General features: G+C 40.9%; 1 protein-coding gene and 1 long non-coding RNA gene across 2 annotated transcripts in view; both read left to right on the top strand.

Moving 5' to 3' along the window:
• The window catches only part of RIC8B (RIC8 guanine nucleotide exchange factor B), a 59,484-nt gene extending 47,650 nt beyond the window's left edge, over positions 1–11,834 (top strand). The window contains exons 9-10 of the mRNA XM_044987318.1: positions 1,456–1,575; positions 11,473–11,834. Of these exons, the coding sequence (XP_044843253.1) occupies positions 1,456–1,575; positions 11,473–11,584 (232 nt within the window). The 3' untranslated portion in view covers positions 11,585–11,834. The remainder of the gene's footprint in view (positions 1–1,455; positions 1,576–11,472) is intronic.
• A 5,128-nt stretch (positions 11,835–16,962) lies between these two features.
• On the top strand, positions 16,963–23,055 carry LOC123366020. Its single transcript, XR_006577894.1, has 3 exons — positions 16,963–17,037; positions 20,112–20,228; positions 21,971–23,055. It is a non-coding gene; the product is annotated as an uncharacterized LOC123366020 (long non-coding RNA).
• Positions 23,056–23,438: the final 383 nt, after the last annotated feature.

Below are 23,438 nucleotides of genomic sequence, written 5' to 3'. Positions count from 1 at the left end.
CACAGGGGGAGGTAGTCCAGAACTCAGCTCTGAAGTTGCTGCAGCGCACTCCTCTCACTTCTGCACTGCCTGTGGCAGTGAGTCTGGTCCTTCCCCTACACAGCTGTTATGGGGAGAGAGATGTCCTGTCCCTCCCGAGCCCAGCTGATTTTGGCGAGATGAGATTTCACAGGGCAGGGCTTATTTCGCGGTCCATGACATTTTTTCACAGCCGTGAAATTAGTAGGGCCCTAATGATAAGATACCATTTCAGTAGGCTTAGAGTTATTTCAAATGCCCATTGTAGTGCTTGAGTAGGATTTACTCGTTATATGGCTTTGCTCTGCCTTGCTTGAAGACACTAAATCTTCTTGATGGAAGAAAGATGTATAAATATATGTAGGGTTATTTCATTTTATTTTCAGACTCTCAAACACACATTTAAAAATGTGCAGATTCCGGTCTCTTCTGGACCTCCTCTTGTAAAATCTCCTTGAGTTCAGTAGGTTACAGCAACACATTTTTTCCCCCCTAAATCAACATATTCCATTAAGAGAAGAAAAGAGATGGAAGACTTCAGTGTCCCCAAAATATGGGGAGATCTTTATAGCCACTTCCTCTTGGTCTCTTTTTTCAAGAACCTGACCTGAAAAGAAGTCCTGTCATCTCCAGATAATAAATTATGGGCATCTTGAATTTAAAATATATTTGTGGGCATATAGTCTGGGATTTGCCATTTTGTTTATGTGAAACTTCCTCTACTACTTTTATTTAATATTATTTTTCATTATTTCATTTTTGGAAGTGTGATTCTGCTCTGAAAAGACACACTCTTTAAAATATATAAAAAAACATGCTTTGTGGTATCCTGTATTTTGTGTCTTTGATTTCCATATTAAATTGACTCTGTTTTCAGGTAAAAAATGAGTGGGGGAAGGGGGTTCCTAGCAGCCAGTACTGTAAATTCAGCTTCTGATCTTAGTAAAGCTTGGTTCAGTAAAGATGAGTGTGAGAAGGAAATAAAAGAAGTGATGATGCCATTTTAAGGTACCCCCGCCACATATTTAATTTGAGGATAAAGTGCACCATCAGAACTGGGCCATATGTGCCAAAAGTAATAGTTCCAGAAAATTAACTCAAAATGCCTACCTTGAATAGAATTCCTCTTTTGAATCTTGACCCATAGGCATAATGAGTACTAGTGAAACTTGGGTATTTGAGCACTTAACATGGAGCTAATATAATATATTCATTTTGTTGGCTTCTAAATTTAAAACTATATGGAGAAAGATCATCTATGAAAAGAACTGCAGAATTCTACTTGCAATTCTGTCTGAAGGAGTTAAACAATTTTACAATACTACCAGGGAGCATTAACTTAAAACCGTTATCTGTCAAAATCCAAAGAGACATTTTGTTTGTATGTATTTATAGATGTAAATGCTACAGTATCTTTTTCCCCCCTCCCCCTCACAGCATTAATCTTATCACTGGTCATGTAGAGGAGCCAATGCCCAACCCTATGGATGAAATGACAGAAGAACAAAAAGAATATGAAGCCATGAAACTTGTCAACATGTTTGATAAACTTTCCAGGTAATATAACACTATCCAAAATACTACAATCAAACAAAAAAAGCAGATGGTTTTTAATCATAGCTCTTCTTAAGAGAGGTTTAGGCCCCGATTCTTCACTGTCAGAGGTGCATATTAATTTCAGTGGGACAATTTGCTTGCTTTTTAGTTATCCACATACTTGAGTGTTTGGTTTTTTGTTTGGTTTTTTTTTCCCCTGTTTTGGCCACTTTCACTGGACAGCAAAATGATGCTTACATTTTGACAGATAGCAAGAACTTGTATTTAACACAGTTCCATCTAACTCTGTTTAAACTCTAATGTGGAGAGGACCTTTGGAAACGGATGGTTCCCTGCAATAAAGCAAAGGAGCCAGGATGGAGAGACAGGTGCACTTCAAGTTGCTTCAGAAATCTGGTTTAAAATATTGACCAACATAATAAAACACCCTGAAAAACCAAGAGTCTCTAAAACTTACCTGCTTTTTGACAGGTTTACTGTTTTCCAGTCTGTCTCACTGCTGTTACTTTTAAGTAGCTACAGTGATGATTGTAGACAGTCTCTCTTTCTTGATATAATGTGAGTGTGCTGTTTGCACTTCCGGACCCTGGAGGGGAGAGCAAGAGTCAGGGACAGAATGGCAGGGATTGTGTTCAGAACAGATTAGGAGGAAACGGGTGTGATGAACAGAAGAAATCAAAGGTTGTGTGGAGAAAGGAGTAGTGGGAGGGTTAGGGAGTGTATGGACAGAACATAAGAGACTGTTAGTCTGGAATGAATAGGCGTGGAGAAAAGGTGGGGCGTATACAGTGTTTGGGGAGTAAAATTCACCAGCAACTAAGGATCAAGATGAGGCGCAGCAGTGGAGGACACCCTACTTCACTAGATGGCTTGGCAGACTGGCAATGACATTTGTTATTTCTAAGTTGCTGGATAAAATTCATGCAGCAGGTGTCGATTTAGCTGATCTAGTGAAGCATCTCCTGTCGACGCAGCACAGTGAAGACACCGCAGTAAGTCATCCTAAGCTATGTCAACGCCAGCTATTTTATTCACATAGCTGGAGTAGCGTAACTTAGCTCGACTTACCCCGGTAGTGTAGACAAGGCCTTAGGTTGTAACCTCTTCAGGGCAGGAACTGTCTTAGTGTTACATGTGTGTACGGTGCCCACTGCAACGAGGCCCTGAGTCATGATTTGACCCCCTAGGCACTACTGAATTACAAATTAAAACAAAAACAAAAACCACACACTTGAGGCTGTTCTTCCCTTTTTTTTATTTATTGAAAAAAAAATATGTAAAAAGATGCCACCAGGGAGAGAACTAAAGGAAATGAAGCTTGTTTACAGGAGACTGGAGTGGTGGTGGTGGTGTTTTTAACCAAATGTAACTTACTGCAGTTGGTCAGTTTGTAGAGATACTAAATGGAAACAGGAAGCTGCCAGTCTTGCATTCAAGAAGAGAGGAACTAATTTTAAAAGTAGTTGGATTTTCTCCTTTTTTTTGGAACTGCACACATGTGCCTGCAGTCTGAGCCTTTCAATACAGAGACTTTATGAAAAAAGTTAATGCTACCAGTTATACTACAGGGGGTCCCTGGTATATGTCTTTCCCTTACCCGTTGTTTCATATATCCATCGCTCATCAATAGAGGAATGTATTCCAATTCACATCAGTCCTGATCCGCATATCCACTGTTTGCAGTACTGTACTGTAAGTTGCAAACGACGGATATGCTCACCGATGTGAATCGGAACACATTCCCCTATTGATGAATGACGGATATGCAACAGATATGGGTAGCCCCACTTAATATCCTGGCCCACCCCAGTCCCAGCTCTGCTCCCATTCCAGCACTTGCCCCACCTGGCACTCCAGCCACGGAGCAGGGGTTGGGAGCTCACCTGGTGCTCTAGCCACTGAGCCCCAGATGGGCAGAGCAGGGCAAGCCCCGAGCACCTGGAGGAAGTGAGAGTGCACATTTTTCTGGGAGCCCTTGGCCAGATTGTCTATCACGCCCCCCACCACAAGGCCATCTGGAGGGGGGAGAGGCCGTCAGATCACTTTTAACCGTCTGCTCCCTGTCACTGCCCACTCAAGTGTCCCCGCCTGCCTATGCCACAACTGTACCAGCGGGTCCCCGGTATGTGTCATTTTGGTATCAGTGGCCCTTTTCAACAACATAACTTCTTGTATACCGGGGACCCTCTGTAATGTTTTGTGGTTGTTTGTAACTTGCAAATTAAACTGAAAGCTGCTTTGCTACAATTCTTGAAAATTAACCAGAAGTTTTATAAAGTCTAATTTTCTTCTATGCTGGAATTACACTTCTAGGACCCCAATCTCTTAGATTCTTGGTTCTGAAGCTTATGGCCTTGAAGCAGATCACTAATGGCAGGTATACTTCCTCCTAGATGGACTGCAAATCCTATTGTCATTATAGGAAGTAACACATCAGGAAGCTGGCAGTGGAAATATTGCCATACTGAAAAGTTATAAATAATCATAAGTGGCAGAAATGCCATTGCAGTCTTAACTATAGTATAATGTCAATTGTATTTCCCTTCTCTGCTAGTGTTAATCACTTTAAAGATGCCAATAAATGATTATCACCACCTTCCAGCACCAGCATGCTTTCCATCATTTAGGGCGAGAGGTTTTAAAAAGGGAAAGAAATTCCACAGGAAAATGTGGGGAAGGGCATATAACTCCTTAAGAACTAGCATTCTCATAGTAAAATATATAAATATATAAATATATATAAATAAAGGATTGATAAGTCCCTGACTGAATGAAAATGGCAAAATCATCCCATCTGATTACAGACCATTCTAGATCTGATTTTTTTAAATTGTTTTTAAAATGTGTTATCTGATTGCACTCGTAGGAAATAAAAACATGGCACCATTTTTTTTTTAAAAGGGCAAACTTTTACAAGCAGTCATGTGTTTGGACACAAATGTAGTGAGCTGTGAAGCTGTCCATTTTTTGACTACTTTAGTATTTTGTGTCATATTAATATTGAAAAGTGCCTGTTGTAGGAGATAATTGCATGCAACAAGGAAACATTTGAACCCATTTTATGGTATTTAGTAACGCTAAATGATGACAAGCATGATGGAGCTGGAAGGAGGTGATAAGGATTTATTGGCATCTTTAAAGTTATTAACTCTCTAGTGGAGGAGAGAAATGCAATGGATATTAGACTAGAGGTAAGGTTGCAATGGCATATCCTCTATTTTCAGTTACTTATAATTTTTCATTATGGCAGTTGTTCTTGAATGAATCTTTTCATGATAACACTGATCAAAGTTGATTTTGTGAGAGAACGCATGATTATTGCCAAGTTTGGGGAAAAAATTAATCCAGTTTTACTTCATCTAAATATAGGTAGTGTGAAGGGGAAGAGTGAATATACACATTTGTAATGTTTCAGATGGTTTTTTGCACCTAACTGAAAAACTGCTTTGTACAGACTGAGGGTTTTTTAAAGTATTTTTGAGTTTTTATGGTTAAATTGCAGTTTTTACAAATGAAGTGTTATCTGGAGTTTTGTTTTCCATGAAAAGGGAAAGTGGCATACAGAATGTGAGCTCATTACTCATCAGAAGTTGGAATACATACAAGGATAGCACTCATAAAATATATAGGAATGAAGTATTAAAAAAATATATATAACCATAACAACCTATCCTAAACATAAATCGTCTTTTGATTTTTAAATAAAGCGTGTTGGTCTTGGTTTTATAAAAACTCTGTTCCGTTCACAAAAACTAAACTTTGGTACAAATTTGGCCTGACAAGGACGCGTCGTTATTGTAATGTATGTATTTCTAATGTTTTTAAATGCAAGGGGAAGGCCTTGAAATCTCTACAGCACTGGGGAACTTTCAACACTACTTGGGCAAGGTGTTGGATAGGCTTTTGGGTGGCTGGAGTTAGCCCAGAATTTGTTTCAAATAAAACCTATTTGTAAGTAAATAGTACAAGTCATCTTATGACAGCAATGAGAATTATTGGTTGCAAATCAGTTTACTCTCCATAGTAAGTCATATGATTGAGCTTCCAAAACCACCTCCAAGCTGTGCAAAAAGATTTAACATAACCTTTCGGTGTTGCAAAAGACTAAATTTAGCCAGATTAAATCATTGTTGTGCAATTTTCCATCTGTTTATATCCTACAGTACTGGAAATATTCCATGTTAATTAAAATGTCTGATAAATATACTGACACTTTCTCCATTATAAATGATGGGAGAATTATATATTAATTGACTAATTTAAAATGTCAGGGTGCTTTTTCCAAGCCAACCTTGTATTAATAGCAGGAATTCTTTTGGTGATGAAATGGTCCCCAATTATCACAGCTTGGGTTTTGTTGTACATTGAACAGAAGTCAACAAAACAAGTATGTAACAGAACCTGCCTAAATAGCAGCCACACTCATTAAAAACACAGCATTAATCAGGGGGTGAATGAAGAAGGCAATGGTATATAGATTCCCCCCCTCCTTTTCTAATCATAGAACAAAATAATGTTACATGAAAGGATCGGAACTATTATGTAGTACTCAATTATAGGGAGGTGAATAGGTCCCAAACATGCCATGTTATCAAAGGAGCAGACTGGTGTTTGCATGACGGTTGTTTCATACAGACACTGTCATTAATTCCATGTGTCAATACTGCCCAGTCATACACAGACAGACAAGAAAGAAGTACCCTTGAAAATAAGGGAATGATTTTTTTGAATTGTTATCAAGCTAAGTGGCAAGCAGGAAGCTGAAACTTGTATAGGTAAATTTGAAGGGACACTTGGGAGATCTGCAAGTGGGAGAAAAGAATGCATTTTACCAACTGCTTAATTAGGGTGTGTTTTCTATTTGTATACTTGAATAGAATGCTTTGTTTGTGTTAGGAACATGTGTAGTACAGCAAAGAGTCTTTGATCTCGTTAGGGGATGTGACAAGGATGTTTACACCCATTTAAACAAATTTTATTAATATGTACATTCATATATTTGCATTTATAATATATATTCAGTGGATACAGCAAAATTCACACTGCCACCCACTGCGTGCGGGAAGTAACATCTCTTTCCTGTAATGTGAAGTGATCACACTTCATAGATGTGAAATTATTTTCTTTGAAGTGTGTGCATTTGTAAGGAGAACCCCAAGATGACTTTTACCTTACTTCAAACACAAGGGTGCAGGTCCTCAACTGGCATAAATTGTCATAGCTCCATTGAGGTCTCTAAGCAACCAGTGCTAAATTGGTGACCCGTTGTTGTTAATGGACCTAGGACAGTTTACATGAGCTGAGGATCTGCATGAGGACTGTTGTATGCAAATGTCAAAGTCAGTTTTATTTCAATTGGTGGAGTTACTCCTCTTGCAAACCTACCCAACGAGTTTTGTTGTTTTGAGTAATGCACTTATTCCAGACTCATAAAGTTAGCTTTGTGGCATCCAAACATCACATATTTTGTTTGCTAATTATTCTCTTTACTTTTAGTTCTTTTTTTCCTTTCCCTTCTCATTTTACCCTTTCGAAGTACACAAGTTACCGTGGGGTGGTTTGGAACTTTGCAATCCAGCCCAGCTGAGAGGAAGCACATAGTTGTGCTGGCCCTGATTCTGGGATAGAACGAGATTGACTTGGAGACTGTTGCAAACTGGTCCCATCTTCCCCTTGGAGCAAAAAGTAATAAGTTGTGCCAGCTGTCTTGTTGGCACAGCTTACTTCCTCCATGCCAGCTTAGCTGCACTGACTGGCCCATGTAATGTTGAGGGGAGAGTATGGCCCCAAAGCTCCACCCACCTCCATGTGAAGGGGAGTAGCAACCTGATAGTGGTTTCTTCCCCTCCTTCGTAATGTCTGGTAATACAGGAAGCCTGTGCAGGAGAACAAAGGGTACTCAGCAGGATTCACAATTAAGCCCTGTGGGATGAGCATTCTTGGAATGACACCCACCAGTGCAGTATGGTAAACAGCCAATATAGTGGCTTGAAGGGGGTATACCATGATATGAAAAATACATGAGTTTGATCATCATAATCTCATTCATTCATATATATTATAAAACTAAAAAAAAATAAAATCGGGAGGCTTTGGAGCAGAGCCCGGAGCTGGAGCGCACGGCAGCTCCAGAGCAGTGGAGCTGCAGATTTTTGCCTGGAGCTGGAGCGGAGCCGGAGCACAGCTCCAAAGCCCTGGGAGGGGCATGGGGGGGAGTGTTTAAGGGGGTGCGTCAATCTCTTAGTTTGAGTTACACTCAAAATAGTTCACTGAGAGCATATTTAAACTTTTTTTTTTAAAAAAGCTAATATGAATGCACATCTTGTTTGCATGGTGTCTTGACAGATTTTACAGTAAGTTTTGAAAATGATTCCTTTTAGTGAGAGCAAGTTCATCCCAGGTACTATGAATGTATATTTCTGTGCAGTATGTAGAAATGAAATAGTCAGATCTACAAGGTAAATCACACAGGAAATACAAATCTTATTTTTGATACTTTAATTGAAATGGCATAAAACTTTCTTGTGACTCTATACTTACACCCAGATATTGCCTCAGTGGGCTAGAAAAATATGTAGATTACTTACCCCCAATTGCATTTTATTTGGAAGGTTAAAAGTCAGAAAATTAGCTTGGGAAGCAAATGTCCTGCACTGCAAGCATGGTAGAAGATGGGTACTGACAGTCTTCTGAGGAAATTGTAATAAAAATACTGGGTTTTCAATATACTACATGCATCAAGGTAGATTCCTGCTGTCTAAGTTTCCCTTACCTTTCAGCCCTGGCACCGAGGAGCTGCATCAAAGCTGTTACAGCCTCATGTGTAACTGATGCATTAATCCATTTCCTTTGGATTCATTCTACAGTATTAGAATTGTAATTCTATTTTATAGATGGATATTGACAAGTCAGATCAAATAAAGATGTCCCAGATCCACTGTACCTTAAGGAGCCTGAAAATTTGGAGGACTCTCCAGACCCTGTTCTTACTTCTTGAGGAAAAGCTAGACTATTTGCCAAGATACAAGCTCCCTAGGCTTCGTAGATAGGAAGAATAGCCTTCCTTCCTACAATCTGTGTTAGAAATTGATAACTCCAGAGAAATCCAAGAGTTCTTGAAGCCTGTCAGGATCTAATGATGCTATCTGTCCAAGAGATCTTGAACCAGGAGGAAATTGGTGGTGACGCATGCTCATACAACCTTAGCTGCCAAGAACTCTGAGATATCTTCAGTTTCCTTTCCTGCCACCATTATGAGTTGTCTGGAGGGCCGCTATTGCTAAAGCATATCCAGTTCAAATTATTATTAGGCTATGTAAAGTCCTTAATCCACAGTAGAGATGAGCTACTTGAGCAGCCATCACTCGCCTTAGGTCCCTTTAAAACTCCTGTGGTTGGCCGGGTTGCCCTTGTTTTTTTTCCTGTGGTTTCATATGAGTAAGACCAGGGGTATCAGGACCTTCTTATTTCATCAACGAGGGGTGAAATCATGGATCCATTGAAGTCAATGGCAAAACTGCCATTCACTTCAGGGTAACATAGATTTTTACCCTGTGTCTATGGGACTTCTTGAGCAGACACACTGAAGTCCTACTGTAACTGTTAGTCTGGTGTATTCAGGTCTCTCATGACTGCTTTGTTTTCCCCTTTTACCACCATTTTTATTTATTTGGTCCTTTAGGCAGTGTGGCCCTTTAATATTTTTAATGTGCCCAGATACATGGTGACTTATGACCAAATGGTTAGTAAGCGACATGATTCTGTGGCTTTTGACATCTGTTTCAGATGTTGTGATGTAAAAGTTTTTTTGGAAGAGAGCCTAGGAATTTCCAACAAGTATAAAGAATCAGGAATTTAAAAACTTACTCAACAAAGACTTCAAGCAATGGGTGAGGGAAGCTTTTAGTATGCATGACAGAAAAGCAAATGTGTCCTTAACTGAAGCTTGACTATGAGTTACTAAGACTTAAATTCACCTGGGACTTGAACTGTAATAAGGCTGAATTGTGGGATTCAAAGGATCTTGTTACCTACTAGAGGCTTCTGACTCTTGTGCTGCATCTTTCCAGTCATCCAAATGCCTTTTGAAAAGACTCCAAAGCACTTCACCAGCCGGACTTTACTTGACTTGTTGGTGGGCCTAATGGCAGGAGGGAAAACACAGGCCCTGTGCTTTCAGTACTAGATATGTGGCTCCTCACCATTGTTTGTGCCTACGAAATCAGATTTTGAAAATATTTTTGATACTCTCTTCCCCTCTCCCAGAATACATGGTAGAGCTTAAGAAGCTGGAAGAATTTTCTCAGGATATTCTCAGATGGTCAGGAGAGTCCTAGAACCCATATTGCCAACGTGAGAAGAGAAGGAAGAATCAGTCCTAGAACCCATGGCTAGTTATTTCCCCTCCATGAGGAGAATAGCCAGTGGATGTACAAAATTGCACATTCCCTCCCCCTGGAGACTGAGGTGTGCAAAGAAGCCATACTGTTACTTGTCTGCATGCAAGGGTTGCAGACCTCTTGCAGAAATACCTAGAAGTCTGCCCAGCCCAGCGTGGCAAAACCACACTCGTTTCCTTGAGTTCAAGGTGTCTCAAGCCACATAGTGCAGCAAATACGTGCTTTCTCCTCTGGCATTTTAGAAAAATGATCTGTTGAGTTTGTGTCCGGTGCAAATAATCACTGTGGTTTGAGTCCCTCACCAATTCAAATAGTTTCCCTTTCTCTATTGAGAGGAACGAAACTCTTCAAAACTAGGGTTTCTGGTATCGTGTTTAAACATTGCTCATCTTTATAATATCTGGCTTATTGTTCATACCCTGCAACTTGTGTGTTGCTTTTCTAGCTGCTTCTGTAACAGCCATTATTGGGATTGTTGACTCTCTGTACAAAGCCCTTCTCTTTTGTCCTAAAGAGAGAGTGAGGAACAGGCAGAATGTTGGGAGGAAATAAAGCATTTCCCCACTGAGAGTAACTAAATTCTGCTCTTTACATTATGGCTGTCTTTGGAGACAACAAACAAGTTCCAAGGGATTCCCTTTCAAATCTGAGATAAATTAGGGTCTGGCATCCACACCATTTAAATGAAATCATGAAAATTAAAAATAAGGGCTTTATAATAGAAAATCAAAATGTTATATTTGACCTTACAGCCTTTGCCATAATCCATATACAATAAATGTGGTGATAAAATGTGAGGATTAAATAAATCTTTGCTAATACTTTTTGATTGGCTTTAATCAATAATTAATCATCTTTAGATGAGGCTGTGGCTTGTGGAGTAGATATAATTGGATTAGCTGTGGAGAGGCTTTTGGAGCTTTGAAGAGATTAAAATGGCTGTCAATCCTGTAATTAAACTGCTACAAACAAAAGCAATAGTGTTTTAAAAAAAAAAAAAAAAAAAGCTGACTGTTTCAAAATGGATCAACAAGTACTTAAGCACCACTAGAGGTTGTGTAGGCAGAATGTTCTGAATGATTTATTTCATTGAATGAGATGAATATGTATCAAATCATCTATTTTAATTGTGTGTGTTGCCGAGAACGACAGATGAAACTTTGGCAACCATTTCTTCTTAAAGAATTCAAAGAAGAAAAGCTAATGTATGTATTTAAAACAGGGAACCTGCTCCTTGTCCTGAGTCTGTTGGGCATTGACTTTTCCTGTATCTTTTAATTGGCTTAATAGGTTAGCCTACATGAATGAAGTCTTTATCTGTCCTCCCCACCCCCAGTTTGGATTTGTTTTGTTCCCCTTTCTTGTTCAAAATGGAGATCTTCATTAAAAATTATTGTAAAGACTATAAAAACATAGTTTGTGTGTATATCTCTCTATATAATAAAACTGTGGATTGATGCATGTGTGCATATGCTAAGACTTTTAAAAAATCTTACAGGGATGAGGTTATAAAACCAATGGGAGTTCGACCGGATGGCACGATGACTCCTTTGGAAGAGACAATCTGCCAGTACCAAACCAATGACCAAGACAGTTCAGATTCAGACTAAAGCATCACCTGCTTCGCTGTCAATATCCCCTTTGATCAGCATCTTCCCTCAGAGCCGCAACATCTTTTATCTACACATTGTACCCTCTCATTAGCCAGCATCACTTTAAGTCTTCTTATTGGGATATTTGAATGATGGATTTTGTGGTGTAATCTCTGCATTTTTATTAATCCATTTATATAGGAACAAATGATCAGTTTATTAATTGTAAAGCAAATTGTATTTCAGTGAGATGAAAATAAAAGATTGCAATGCAAAAAAAGTAAATATTTATTAAAACTTGCTAGATTCTTCTCTCCCATTTCAATAGGTTTTTTCCCTTTTTTGCTTTTGTTTATGGTATCTTACCCCAACCCCTTCCTAAAGTACAATTTCAGTTAAAGAAGCAGAATGACTTAATTGCCCTAGGAATAAAGGATGTTAAATGTGATGTGACTGACCTAATCAAGCCATAAGTTTGCTTACATAGTTGCTCAATAATTCTACAACTGCTTTAGGAAAAAAAACATGTTAACCATCAAATTTTATCTCACCATTCATTACCATGGTTAACCAGTCTGTTTCAAAATTTAACCTCTGTGTCAGTCAGCTGCTGATTACTGCTAAATCTATTTTTATTTTCTTTTTTAAATAAGCTGTATTTGATTGTTCCCTGAATCAGGGCCACGGAAGTAAACCCAGGAAGCCTATACTACTTATGGCTTTGATCAGGGGCGTCGAGTTGTATGAGAGCACAGGAGCCTGGCTCCACCAAAGTTTGGGGCCGGGTCTCTCCCTTGGCCTTGCCTGCTGCCCCCATATGCCTCCCCCAGATTGTCCCCTGCCTGCTGCCCCCGGGCAATTTAAAAGGGCCCGGGGCCCCTGCCGCCACCACCAGCATTGCAACAGGGTTAAGGTGCACCCTGCCCGCCCGCTCTACTTCCGGAAGCAACAGGAAGCTGCTGGCACGTCCCTACAGCCCCTGGTGGGGAGGGCGGTGTCTCTGCGTGCTGCCCTAGCCCCGAATGCCAACTCTGCCAACTGCAGCCAATGGGAGCTGCGGGGATGGTGCCTGTGGGCAGTGGTGCATGGTGTCCTGCCTGCCACCTAGGAGCTGCTGCCAGAGGGGGGTGTGGATCGCTTTTGGGAGCCACCTGAGGTAAGCGCTGCACCCCTCACCCTCTCCTGCACCCCTACCCCAGCCCAGAGCCTGCACCCAAATGCCCTCTGATCTGGTCCCCTATACCCCAACTCCCTGCCCCAGCCTACTCCCCAACTCCCAGAACCTGCACCATGCACCCCTTTCCCCTAACCCTCTGCACCAGCTCGGAGCCTGCACCCTAATTCCCTCCCGGAGGCTGCTCTCGCACCCCTGCCCCAACCCAGAGCCCACATCCAAACTCCCTCCCGCACCCGAACTCCCTCCCAGAGCCTTAGGCAGGTGGGGGGACGGGACTTGGACCTATTCTGGGCACCATCAAAAATTATACAAAGCTGCTGCCCCTGGCCTTGATGCAGGAAAATATCCCTATTCACAACAGTGCTTAAGCGTGTTCTAAATTGTTGCCAGGGATGGACTTCAGTGCATATTTAAGCGCTTTCCTGAATCAGGTGCTACTTGTTGAAAATTAACACGTGTAAATTGAGGGGAAGTCAAGAAAGGAGAAGGGATTGGGGGGGACGGATTTTTTAATTGAACTTGGTGGAGTTGTGGGACAGACTATAATGTCCATATGCTCTGCTAAAAGCAAAGTGTGGACAGAAGTGTGCACATGGCTCCCTAAGCTGAGTGATTTTGTGTAGCAGGGGAAATGGAACTTGATTTCATAGAGATGTGTTACCCGGAGGTGTTTCCCTAGCATCCCTTATACTTCCTAAAGGACTGGAAAGGAAAAGCCCACTGATGGTATCTTAGAAGGTGAGAGTTTCACTCACTTCAGGGAGAGATTAGTCAGGAGCCTGCCCTTTTACTTTAAAGAGCACCAGGGATATCAAAATTAATATTAAAGAATTTTTGAAGCTGAGACCACTACAAACGTGTTATGCTAATCCATGCAATTCTAGATTGCCTGATGAATATGACTACATCTTCATACTGCATCAAAACAAGTGGAGTTCAAGCCACCTTGCAGAAGTGAAGCCAGCCGCTGCTCCCGCCCTGAGTTAGAGGAAGAAGGCAACTGGCCAAAGCAAACACATTTCTAATGCACCAATAATATCTAGGTGCCACGTACAAAAGAATGGCCCCATTTCTGCCACTACAGGACCCCACTCCTCCATCTTGCGCAAGTTTCCCTAATGAGGTGGTTTTTGGTAGTTGCCTTCTTCCAGATAGTTACTTCTAGACTGATTTGTGGTTTTTTTTTCCAATAATGGGAGTCTGTGGAAGAGTCTACCTGTGGGCAGTGCTTGCTCTACACAAATTGTCATCAGCCCTCCGTAGACAATAAGGTTAATGGTGTAGAAGATGACAACTGGAGAATTCACAAATTCTCTCCCTCAGGAGCAACAGCTAATGAGCTTTGTTAATGAGGATTTGACGGTCTCTTGGTATCCGCTCTGCGTGTTCTTTCCTACAGGGGCAGGAGCTGTTGTCTCAGGAGTGGATTCCCATAAAACATACACATTAGGATTTTGGACATCAATCAATGCTGTTGCAAGACCTCCTGCAAAGTGGAAGGGACCAACACAAGGTAATTTTGACTAAACAGAAAGATCACACTTTGCTCCCTGAGTGTATTCTACCAACTCTAAAATGATCTTTCCCAGAAGGCCAGAGGTAGGAACATAAATTATATTGGGACAAGGGACCTCAGTACAGACAGCACAACACTGGGCTTCTGCCAGTCTGAATAACACAACCATTTGTTTTCCTGTTTAAAGTTTTATTTTGCAAAATAAGAGTATATATTCTTCAGACACCCACTGGACACTGCTTAAAGTGACAGGCAGGAATGAAAGACTCAGTACCTGAATCTGGCTGATGTTCCAGCTCTGAGGTAATTCATGTAAATTCACTCCTCCTTAGTAGATTGCAACATGGTCTCGTTAAGTGTATGGAGTAACTTTCTACTAGGGCAATGTCCCAAAACCTCACTCCATTATTCCGTTAACTTTACACAGCAAGATTATGGGGAGTGGGGGTGAAGGTTACTGCAGACCTGGCAGCTCCTCCTTGGGGAAAAAAAAACAAAAACAAGGCTCTTCTCACTCCCCACATGCTCTCCTTTCTTTGAGAGGGCTCTTTGTCCTTCCTCACCATTTCATCCTGCAGCAGCATGGATACAAAACACTGTCTGCAGGCTACCTGCAACCCACACTATCAATCTGGCTTAGGGTGACCAGACAGCAAATGTGGAAAAATTGGGACCAGCAGTGGAGGGTAATAGGAGCCTATATAAGAAAGAGACCCCAAAATCGGGACTGTCCCTATAAAATCAGGACATCTGGTCACCCTAATCTGGCTCCCCTGACAGGTTCAGGTTCTGTGGAATTTAAGCTTTGAGTGGGGGGAAAGGTGGTATGTAGCCTTTTAAGTTTGAAAGAAAATATGCACATGCTGGGATGCAGTGCTGTCTTCCTCAGTCTGCAGGAACAGCACCACAGAGACTGCAGCAGGAAGAGATCTGCTCCTTACTCTCCCTAAGGAAGACCTGAGGTAAGGAGATAGGAGTCTAGGTCAGAGAAGGATGGTTGTGAATAACTGGTGGGTTCTAAGCTTAAGCCCCCTTAAATTTCAAGCAACTGCACTGCTCAAGCCAACTGCTCACAAAGAAGGAAAAAGGCCCACAGGCACTAGCCCACGTAGAACCCAACACTGAGATGGGGAAAGACATGGGGGAGGTGAGGAATAAAATAGCCATTACAGTGGCTATTGCCTAAAGAGGCAATAGCTAATTTATTAAGGGCCTGAGTGAAGCTAGCACCCCCAGTTCTCCTTGACCTATGGATTTGTAGTTGCTCAGCACTTCAGGGCATAATATTGGTTATTGTGGCCAGTCATAGTCTAACTTCAGTTATCCCAAACTCCCATTGATACGTCTGCTGTGTGCTGCAAATGCATATAGGGCCCTTCATGACTTCATAGCTCTGCCCCATGGGCTCTAATTAAAATTAAATTCAGCCATGTCTCCCTAATAAGTTTGACATTCCTCCTGTTGCTTCCCAGTGCTGCACCTCTCTCAGCTGCTGCATGCTGCATTCTGGTGTGATTCACAGAATATTGCTAAATGAGCCTGGAGGCTGTGCTTCCCTTTTTGAGTTAATTTGTATGACAATAGCTCCTACAGGCCCCAATGGGGATCAGGGCCCCATTGTGCCAGGTGCTGTACACACATACCCACAACACAATCCCTGTCTGGAAGAGCTTATAGTCCAAGTGAAGTGAGGCTTTTCTAAGTTTAAGAAAAAATGTATCTGGTTTCAGTGAAAACCAGATATTTAGCAGTAGCTTCAGTCACTTTTTAAGACAGATCTTCTCATGAACACCTGCATGCCCCCTGTGCTGAGCCCAGCCTACAGCAGTTGAATATATGAGAAAATATTAGGACAATATTAAGGAATCAAGATGAAAATACACTTGATTCAGGGGACTGGTGCAGCTGCTTGGTTGTTCTCTCTCTCTGGGTGTAGGAATGCACAAGTAGCGATCGGTAATCTCGTGGGAATGTAAGCAGTATTGTAGTTGTGTTGGTCCCAGCCTTCTAGAGAGAGAAGGTGGGTGAGGTAATATCTTTTACTGGAGAGTCATGACTGAGGAGAGCTGTAAAACACGTTAGGGTGACTATTGCATGTGCTAGTAGAACAGGATTATTTTCGCATATTTTATTGTCCCATGGCCTAATTTTTGCTTCTGCTAAAAGTCTTGAGGCAGGCATTGGATATTATTCAAACCATCAGCCTGCTTCTGCATTTAATAAGCTTTAGTTCTACTGTATGTAATTGTATTGGATAATAATGATGGGCTCAGTCAATCTTCGCATCCAATGGAAGTTACTGGATCTATCACTTTCTGATACTGGGTAAAACTTTCAAAAGCACCTAAGTACCATTTTCAAAAGTGACTTAGGAGCTCAAATCTCACTGTAAATCAAGGGACTTGGGAACCTAAGTCACTTCTGAAAATGTTACCCATTGTCCTTTGTGACAGGGCAAGACCAGATGGCTATAGGAAAGTAGTGAGAAACAGGTATGTTAGCCCCAGGCTAAACAAATCCCTGTTACCCTGGTAACCAAATGGCAGTTGCTCCAGTTTAATCAAGACACCTGGGGGCAATTAAGATCCTTCCAGAAAGCAGTGGGGGACAGGTAGGTTGATTGGGACACCTGAAGCCAATCAGGGGCTGGCTGAAACTAGTAAAAAACCTCCCAGTTAGTCAGGTGGGCCCGCATGTCAGGAGCTGTGGGAGAAAGTTGTGCTGTTCGAGAGACTGAGCAGTACACACCATATCAGACACAAAGAATGAGCCCCTGAGGTAAGGGTGAAGTGGAGCTTGAGGGGCTGCTGTGGGGAAGTAGCCCAGGGAATTGTACGTGTCCTGTTCCTACAAGGTCAGCCACCATAGCTGATACTATTAGGGTCCCTGGGCTGGAGCCCGGAGTAGAGAGTGGACCCGGGCTCTGCTCTTTGCCCCCCTGATTAATCACTGAGACTGGAAGACAACGAAGACTGTGCAAGGGAGGATAGCTTCTCCTCACCTCCCTCGTTGGCTTATGATGAAAATGGCTCAGTAGGCTGTGACCCTGGCCTCTAGAGAGAGAATGGCTACATGGATGGTCACAGTGAGCCTCTGAGGCTAGTGAAATCCACCAGGAAACGGGGGACCCACAGAGACAAGGACAGAGATTTGTCACAATTTATAGTGAATGGAACATAGACAAGAAGGGGTGATTTCCCTATTGGCAATCCTGTGACACTGGATTCTTAGTGGTATTTTGCCATGATCTAAGTATCTTCTCCACTGTGACCTAGGATACTTTGCATATTCCCTATGTAAAACTTGCTCTCTGTATTACTAATTTCCCCATGATTCCTCTGGGACAGAAGAGAAGTTGTTTCCCTGATTTTTCTCAGCTAACATGAAGAACATCGTGTGGTTTCTGGTTATTCGGCTGATAAGCTGATGAAACCAGAGAATCATACTGTTAGTTTACGCACAAAGCTTTTGCTCCAATTGTTGCTGTACCTGTGCATTGTGGCATCAGTTCTTGATACAGCTCCCAAAAGCAGGTGCTGATTAGACCTGAACGGTATTTTGGATTAAGTCCTATGGATTCCCCAGGCCCTGCCACTGTCTTGGGTTTCACTGACATTTTATATATATACACACACACACACACACACACACACACTCGCTCCCTGACTACTTAGCTTGTCAGCTATTCTTTCAGACATGCTTCCCTCAGAGGCTCCATATAGCACTTTTCAGTTTGACAAATGAACATGGACAGCTACCTCTTCCTTATATTTTCTACCCAATTTGTCTAACATCTGGCTCTGACCTGCAGAAAGCACCTCCTTCGTGCAGGTAGGAAGAAGGAGACGTTCCTTGCTAGTAGTAGAGCTGGGCAGGACAGCTAGGGAGACTCCTACGACCTAACTTTGCTGTTCGGGAGCTCTGAAGTCTACCTCTTGTCTATTGATTATACATTTTTGGAAATGCATCTAGCACACTCAGTTGTGCAGGACACAGTCCTCTAGCCTTAAAGGGCCGGTAACCTGTTGCATGAACAAAAAGCTATTTTTCATTCAAAAATAACCTTTAGATTTCTAAAACAAATTTTCATGGGAAATTGTTGACACTATCTAAATATTCTGGTTTTTTGCACGGAAATCTCATGCTTTATTCTGCTGGGAGGGTTTAAAAATTTTAATTGAAAGCATTTTGACAAATATTTTTAAACGGCTGTTAACATTTTTACATTAACTGAAAACCAGGTTTTTGGCAAGGGAAAGTTTTGAAAAGATGCTTTTGGAGGAGGGGTGACTTGCTAAAAAAAATTCACAAAAACCTTCAAAAAGATGGAAAAGGGTTCGTTTAGAATATCTTGACTTTTTTAAGAATAGACTTTTTTTTTTAAAAAAATCAGATCTTATTTGCATTAAGAAATGACTTCCTTCTGGACTGTCAATGCACTTAATATTAAATCTCCTTAAAATGTGAGTCCCTTTCCCCGGAACATTCTAAAAAAGTGGTGAATGGGCAGTATTATCTGGGTTTTCTTCCTTGATATCATGCTTTTGAAAGAAGCTTTGGCTTATCTAGGTGAAGTAGTTGTCAGAGAGAGCTTCAAGGTAGGGAATGTTACAATACAGCAAGCTGACATATTAGTCCATTGCCAGGCATCCTATTCAGAAAGAGAAAAGTAAACTCCAAAGTATACAGGAATTCAAGAGCTTCCAAAGGAGCATTCCACTACATTCTCCTTAGTCTTATTAACACAAAACAGCTAATAAAATCCGGCACTTTAATAAGGTTGGCTGTAAAAAGACTGTTCCACTGTTCAAATAATTGAAAACCAGACTTTTTAGATCTTTGATGAGCAACAAGTTAAACAGTTAGCTGGCCAGGAAAGAGGTTTTTTTTTTTTCTGATCCATGTGTATAAAATGCTAATTAAAGTAGTACAAAGGCACAGCAGATCTGAGGAACAAGTATAAGCACCGTGTAATCTCGCAAATAAAAATCATTGGCTGTGTTAACATCTTAATTACCTGGTGTGTTCAGCGCTGTTAGAAAGGTATCACAAAATGATAGCAAACATTATGCTAGTTTAACTGAAAGCATATATACAATAAGACAAAACAAATCAATCTTTCCTATGTTGTTTTGTGCGGCCTTTGCTACTCCTGAAGTCAGATATCTCCACAGAATGCAGCTTCTGGCTTCAGGGACCATGCAATGTTTAGCTCAGCAATCTCTGACCTGTCAATTTGTCTTGAGTGCTTGGTCCTTTGACTTCTGCTAAATGTCCACTGATACTGAGCTACCTGAGTGCCATTTAAAAAGTAATGTATCGATAGGCCATTCTGTGTTAGGCAAAGTTTATGGGGGTGGCAGAGGGGTACAGGAAGATGCTTTTAAATCCCATTGTGCTTCCTGAAGCCAGCTGGAGACCAGTCTGGACCTTGGCATAATGTAATGCAACCTAAAGGCTGCTTTAAGTTGTACCTGGCTGCCAGTTGTACCTGTCAATTGCCAACAGCCCCCAGAAGCTATGCAGGCACATCTCCTTTCCCTTGCCCTTTACAAGACCCGAGCAGGTTGTGTGTGTGTGTGTGTGTGTACACTTCAGAAGATCACATTGCAGGAGGCTGGATTCCATTCACTTTACTACCCAGTGAATGAGGCAGGGATGTGGGGATTTCATCCTTCACTATGTCATTTCCTGAGCTGAGTGCTACACTTTGCAACCCTGCCATCCTTTAATGTAGTGTTTTAATATAATGTGGACGGGCTCGGTATGAGCTACCTTTGACCTGCAGAACTTTTTTTTTTTAAACAAAGGAAAGCTAATATCAGAATATGGTATTTTCTACCAATATTTAGCACCAGACGGTCTGATGAAAAGGATAAAGGATGAAATTGCGGATTTAATTCATCATGGAAAGGTTTGCTGTCCCTGCTCTAACCTGAGTAACTGGCAGCAGCCCCAAGACATTTTCTGTGAGTGAAATAAATGCAATGGCACTTCACTAGTAAGCGCCAAAAAAATATGATCCTGTTATGACCCCACTTTGCCTTGGGAAAGCAGTGCTAATGGTCATTTAGTTGCTGCTGCTGTTAAAAAGCCATTCTTCCTGTAGTATATAAATCTATATGGTGTTACCAAATAGGGATTTATAACTTAATGAGATTTACACTAGGATTGTAAGGTATTTGGGGCAAGACACCCTCTCTATGATATGTTTGTACAATGCCTAACACAATGGGGTCATGGCCTCTAGGTATTATCACAATACTAACAACAATAATTGTGTTTAACTATTTTCTCCAGGATTTTATCTATCATTATTTAATTAGATCTTTTCAAGAAGTTCTGCCTTTGGAAGGCTGTTTGGACAACTGAGCCTACCAAATGTTCATATCACATTGCTAAGGTTGACACATACTTTTAAATTTTAAAAAGCAAAAGCAAACCTCAGGGAAAGAATTGTGAATAGGAGGATACAACTAACATGAGGGAAAAAACAAGTGCAAACTTTCTTCTGATGTTCTCCTAAATGATGAGCAAGTTGATGTCAGAATCCATTGTTAATTACAAGCTTTTTTCCTCCTGCTTGATGCACAGTGATTGCAGTTTAAAATGAAAATGATTGGATTATACATACTTCAGCACATCCATAAATCCCCTTTTACCTTTAAAGTGCAGATTAGATGCTAACCACAGACAGTGGGTCACTGGAAATACTGAAAAGGTTGCCCTCTCTTCCCCCATTCTGCACTCTTTGACAAAAACTGTATTGCAGTAACTTAAAAATATATAAACAAAATTCATAGCATATGCAGAGATTTGAGAGTCCTACCTTGAACCTAATATGCTAGGAAACGCTTCACACTGATTTTATTTCTTAAAATTCATCTTGACGGGTAAATTCTCAGAGCCATATTACATCTCCGTTCCACAGGCATTTGGGAAAAAGAATACTTTACTATTTTGAAAACAGAAGACTGGCTGTTTTCCCCTCTTTATTTCTTAAAGTCCAAACATTCATAACACCCTGTTTGGGGAGGAAAAATTCCCATCCATGTTGTAAAACACATTTATAAGTAAATGGAAATACATGAACAGAGTTGTACTGAAAACAAAACCTCCAGGAAAAAGATCTTAGTTTGCATGCTTCTCACTGTTGTATTTTTCTCCAATTTGCATATTTTAAAGACAAGCCTTTTTTAAAAAAAAAAAAAAAAAAAAAAATTCTGATATCAGCCTGAACTATTCTCAGGCTTTGAACTTTTCCATCCTTTCTCCTGATTATGGCCAAGTGACCCATATTTAAAAAGCATTTACAATAAAATTATAGCACTTTCTTTTGTGTTGCTAGCTTTCTCAGTGAAAAGCCGAAATGTTTTAAAATTGTCACTTTTTGACAGAGGTAATGGCTGTAATATATTTAGTCTCTTCCCCCTTGTTGTGTTTAGAATGGCTATGCTAATAAAGGGCACAGCTGTCGATACTTTATGGCCTGCTGGGGGGGAAAAGGGGAAGGAAGGCAAAAAACAGATTGACTGTGTGTCAACAAATGCAGCTGGGAAAGAAAAAAAGGAGCCCCTTGAAGGCCTCTGCAACTTAAAGTCCAAGATAAATGATGTTCCTATGTTTAAAAAAAAAAAATGGAGGTTGGAATTCAATAAGGGGAGGCTGAAAAGAGAACTGCTTAAAACTAAAAGCCTTTCTCTGCTTCTAGACAGCCTACAAGAGAAATGAGCAAAACTGACCACAGAAGAGGGTGAGCAGCCAAGAGAGAAAACAAAAAGCCTATCCTGGAAAATATATTGCATCAATGAATGATCTGAAGTGCATTATCACCGGCAGGCGGAGAGAATACAGTTTTTAATGGAGATGCGATGGCAAACTTTTACACACTGTTGCGGTTTGGGGATAGGCTTGTGTATGGGGAATAGGGGGTGTCAGAAGGCACTATAATTATAACAAATAAATGAAAATTAGCCATTTGGAATAAAATATGCACATGGTGCCTATTAAAGCTACTGATGGTGAGCAGGGCCTGGCGGCATTCAAGGCTTACTTTCTGAGCACCGTTTTGCTGTGTGTTTTGCCCTCACACGACCAACCTCTTATGGTTTTCACCCTTGGGTCTGAAGTCAGCAGGTGATCATGTATTTGCTGCAGTGGGCTACAGGGCGTGGGATATCCTCTTTGCAATCTTATTGTGCCTCTCTTGTTTCCCCGCCACACTCCTGTCCTCTCGCTCAAACCTACCTTCAGAAAAAAAATTATTTTTAATGTTGAGTCCATATGTAGAACCTTTCCCCTTCCTTTTAAATAGGACCCCTGGGTACATGTGTTCTTAATGAAGGTGGCATTTTTACCTGTTTGTAATTTGTCAAAATTAGTATTAATACTATTAACATTATAATAGAGCAATCTGAAAGGCAAGAAACAGATCCCTGGTTGATGTAAATTAGCACAGCTCCATTGATTAGAATGTAGCTATGCTGGCTGATTCACCTCAGGCTTGGATCTGCTCCTCTTTCTTTCCTGGGAATCTGTCTTGTCATTGAAAAGCAGGCACTTCTCCCCTTACATTGGCTTTTTTGGTGAGCCTGATGACCAGCTTCAGGAGAAAACTTCATCTTCTAAGCCACCTGTTTTCAGCCACCATCATCATCCTGTAATTAAATGGGACACAGTGAATGAGCTTGGGAGAGTGCGTTGCTCTCCGGGGCTTTGTTTGACAATGTTAATGCAAGAAACAGCTGTTATGTTTAAGAAATGTGAGTGATTATAGTGTAACAATTAAAATGGAGATACGGCACCATTTTTAATATATGGTTCAAGGAGATGAGCTATAGAATTAAGACTGTGAATTAAGATATTGTGTGTATTCCAATATCCATTGAAGTCAATCGCTATCTTTTCCCTGACTCCAATGGCCTTAAGTGATGTAACCACATGCAGTAAAACTTTATAACATCTCTTGGGAAACAGGCGGGTGATTTCACTGCAAGTGGTGGTGTGACCATATGCACGGCTGGATTACCCAATAGGCAGACTAAACACGTGCTTAGGGCACCAGAAAAGCAGGGGGCACCAAAAACATGATTTTTTAAAAAAAAATTGATATTTGATATTTCAAAAAAAGCATCAAAGTAGTCATCATGGGAAAAATCAGAAATTTGTTAGAATTCCTT

Source organism: Mauremys mutica, chromosome 1 (genome assembly GCF_020497125.1).
Source record: "Mauremys mutica isolate MM-2020 ecotype Southern chromosome 1, ASM2049712v1, whole genome shotgun sequence".
Classification (NCBI taxonomy): Eukaryota; Metazoa; Chordata; order Testudines; family Geoemydidae; genus Mauremys; species Mauremys mutica.
Note: the sequence above shows the minus strand (reverse complement) of the source record. Positions and strands in the feature narration are given on the sequence as shown.